Below are 3,954 nucleotides of genomic sequence, written 5' to 3'. Positions count from 1 at the left end.
CACACACACACACACACACACACACACACACACACACACACACACACACATGCAAAGATTATCATTACTTTGAGACAACATTAAGTTGAGTGTTGTTTGGACTCAGTGCCTGCTGAGAGAATTTGTGGATCTTTCAAAAACCTTGGTTCTCGTCCAGAACGACGAAGCCGCTGCTTGTAGTTCGTCTGGTTTTACTGAAGTCCATCCAGGAACGGATCTCTTCTTCTAAAGTTCCCCCAAACGTGTTAATTTGACAGAACTGCAGTCCAAGTGAGTCAAGTCAGCTCATTTATCATTTATCCAACGGTTTGAACTTTAGATGTCTAATCAAAGGCTCAGAAATGTCTGACCTGCTGACAGAGCAGGTGGCTCAGCTGCTGGACTGCAGCATAGGAACAAGTAAATTATGATGCAGCTGATTTCAAACATGCTCAGGCGTTAAGATAAAACCTAGGAACTCTTTATGCAAGTTTTACATTACATTTAATATGTCCCTTGAGGTGTCCCTCCTTACACTGGCTTGCAGTGGCGTGTCTCTATTTTAAAGACTAAAACTAAAAAGTTTGCTTTAAGATTTGCTGAGTTGTTGTTGCGTAAGAGAGCACCTTTATCTGTACAACACAATAAATTTAGTCACCATCAGAACTAAAATACATTAAGTGATAAACAAAACACACATTGTGAATGTGAAAGAATCTAACTCTGATTCTTTCTTACTGTTCTGCTGCTTGGTCTTTTATAGATCGAGTGGGAGGCCTCCACCGAGCAGAAACGAGAGTGCGTGCTCAAGGGAAAAGATGATAAGGTAGGCATTTATTCTTTCTTTCAGTCTCAGCTCTTTACTTCTTTTGTTCAATGTCTTTCTCTTACAGTCACGGCAAAAGTTAAGCTAACTGTTTTTCAGATTGTTTTCTTATTCTTCTGGTCTTTACTAGGTGAGATAAACAGCAAAACATGGCACATTTATTCACTCCAGTTTTTTAAAAAAAACTGAGCCGATATGAATAATTATGCAAACACTTCGAAAGCTTCTGTAGAAATTAGGAGGTTAAGTAGCAGCCAGGTGCTGCTAATCAAATTAGCCAGATAAACTGATTATGTGCAGGTGCAAAACAGCTGAGGTTTTTTGTAGTTTGTTGTGGTAAAACATGAGTTAACACAATGAAAACCCTGGCAAAGCTAAAATACAATTTAATGTGTTGGATTACGTATATGTTATTTATTTCCTAATTTAATCAAGCATATTTTCCTCTTCCTGTTTCAGACGGAGTGCTTTAATCACATCCGCCTCCTCCAAAGATTTAACTCCACTCATCTCTACATGTGTGGGACTCATGCCTTCAAACCCCTCTGTGCATATATAGTATGTCCACAAATACATTTTCATTTTGAGTAGCAGTGTAAGTGCAGCGTGTTTAGAGGGGTTTTGTGTTTTTGTTTTCTGCACAGGATGAGAAGAAGTTTGTTATGTCATCTCAGCCTGAAGAAGGTAGAGACAGATGTCCTTATGGGCCAACAACTGGTTACACTGCTCTTATTATAGGTAAGCTGCCTAGAAATATTTATTTTTAAAGGGGGGGGGGGGGTCGTGTATTTTCCAGGCACATAGTTCAATTCTATACCACAATCAAGTAACTATGTTACCTTCAGTTGTTATGAAATTGGCCTCTGTCTCTTTGAGAACCTCCTACCGTTTCTGACACTCCCACTTCGTCACATATTCACAACAACGCTTCATGTCATTTACAACCTTTCGTAGGGGCGATGTATTTTGTTGTAAAAAAAAAAGAAACAACATTATATAATATTGGTTTTGGAAAATGGCAACTCAGGATACAGTTGACCCTTACTCAAATGATCCCACGTCAGACACGGAAAGTATGTTTTCTGAACAAACAGAGTGAATAGAGTCTCTTATAAGAAGTTTCAGCTTGGTAATACATCCCCCAGTCATCCTGTCATACATACTGTATACATCAAAGTTAAGCTACTTTTTGTGAAGAAACTATAAATATAGATCTTTATGAAAATAAGTTTTGCAATAAAATCAGTGATTTGTAAAGAAATATTTTTCCTGCCGCTAGTCTGGTGGTGCTCTGTGGGGCGGGAGCTCCTCCAGGGAGGAGCTTTGGGTAAATAGGCGGTGCTTTGTATCAGCAACAGTTTCAGCAGCTCCAAATAGCTACCATAGGAAATTCGATAATTTTTCAACCATGCATGAATGAGTCAAAGCAACACTCAGTATGTTTTTGATGATAAAAAGCTTTAAAATATCGATTTTGCACGACACCCCCTCTTTAAATTTAAGTGCCCAGTGTTTTGTTTTTGTCCCCATCAGACCAGCAGATATACACAGCTTCCCAGTATGAGTTCTGGAGATTCCCAGATATTCGACGTAACTCTCCGTCTCCCTCCCTGAGGACGGAGGACGCTCCCACACGGTGGCTGAACGGTGAGATATCGTTCTGAGGCTGCGAGCACTTCGGCACATTTTATCACTTTTTTTTAATCCACCGAAATCACAACACGTCTCGGTTCATCTCTCCGGCCTTGCAGAGGCAGACTTCGTGGGTTCAGCTCTGGTGAGGGAGAGTTTGGGCAGCAGCGCCGGCGACGACGATAAAATCTACTTCTTCTTCACCGAGAAGAGCCAAGAGCAGAGCACGACTTACAGCCACAGCCGGGTGGCACGAGTGGGCCGCATCTGTAAGGTGAGCGCAGATTACACGGGCGACGCCTTCCGTCAGGTCAGCTCGTGTGATGCCTTTCGTTATCGTAACAAATGAGAGTCTGGATGGGAGATAAATGTGGAGCACAACCTTGATGTAATTAAAGGAGCGCACCGTGTGGCTGGTGAATTGATTGCAGAGTCAGTGGTGCTTACAGAGAGAGAGGATGGCTACAGTGTGACAGATTGTTTAGCATCTTTTGCTGCCTGACACTTGAATGATTACCACCCCCCCACCACCACCCCCCAACCCACCCCGAAGGAATTATGACTAGCAAGAGCCAGCTGTACGCTGATATAACCTTGTTTGCGTCCTTCGCTGTTTTAAAGTGAAAAGTGCTCACAATCTGTCTCTGAGAAGCTAGAGAAATGTGTCTTTTTTGGATTTTAATAAGACGCCTTGAGATGTCGGTTGTGACGTCCGCTGTTTGTCACTAAAAAAACCCCAAAATACAAAATTCTTGTTGACATGAATGGATGAGCTGTCACATCTCACACTTACAGTGGTGAATCATTTCGGCAAGAGGCTATAATTCTGTTTTAATATGTTGTATTTTTCTCTTCTTACTTTCATTCATCTGTTTTGCTCTTCAGTAGATACTTTTTCTCTGCTGTGTCACCTTTGCCTGAGAGTTTTATTCTGTTTTTTTTTATTATTTCCTGCCACAAAGGCAAAGGTGAATAATGTGTGTGTGTGTGACTATCTGCAACCCAAACATCTCATGAATCACTGAAGAACTTTAATGAAACTTTCTGAAAGTAGTCTTTGGATGTACACCTGCAACAGATTAAATTTTTGGAGTCCATCCAATCACGATGGCGGCCAAACTAATCGACCTCAGCCACAAAAATGTCTTTAACTCAGTCAGTTTTACAGATCTTAAGATCAAATTTGATGTGGGAGTAGCTGAGAGTCCCTCCTAACATACTCTGAGCTTCATATCTTGTGATATTGCAAACAGTTACTTTCAGGGTTTGCCCAAAACTGTGATTATCAACTGGTGGCCCGTGGGCCACATTGAGTTTGTTGAATGGGGGTTGTTCTGGTCAGTGTGGGTGACATTATAAAGCTAAAAATCTACAATGAATTTTAACTTTTTTGTTTGTTTGTTTTTTGTGTGTTTTGTCCATTTTAGGACAAAAGAAAATACCGTATCCAATATAGTTTATATCAAATTTAATTAAACTACAACTGAACTATGCAGGCATATTCATATATACTGTAC

The 3,954-nt window shown here is 40.6% G+C and overlaps 1 protein-coding gene across 1 annotated transcript in view; it reads left to right on the top strand.

Annotated features, from left to right (window-relative positions):
* LOC106531940 (semaphorin-4G) overlaps positions 1-3,954 on the top strand; it is a 32,040-nt gene that overhangs the window by 15,391 nt on the left and 12,695 nt on the right. Inside the window, exons 4-8 of the mRNA XM_014027932.1 lie at positions 743-805; positions 1,265-1,363; positions 1,450-1,543; positions 2,339-2,452; positions 2,557-2,711. Of these exons, the coding sequence (XP_013883386.1) occupies positions 743-805; positions 1,265-1,363; positions 1,450-1,543; positions 2,339-2,452; positions 2,557-2,711 (525 nt within the window). The remainder of the gene's footprint in view (positions 1-742; positions 806-1,264; positions 1,364-1,449; positions 1,544-2,338; positions 2,453-2,556; positions 2,712-3,954) is intronic.

Source organism: Austrofundulus limnaeus, unplaced genomic scaffold (assembly GCF_001266775.1).
Source record: "Austrofundulus limnaeus strain Quisiro unplaced genomic scaffold, Austrofundulus_limnaeus-1.0 Scaffold0, whole genome shotgun sequence".
NCBI classification, from domain to species: Eukaryota; Metazoa; Chordata; class Actinopteri; order Cyprinodontiformes; family Rivulidae; genus Austrofundulus; species Austrofundulus limnaeus.
This window is presented reverse-complemented; position numbering and strand designations above follow the sequence as displayed.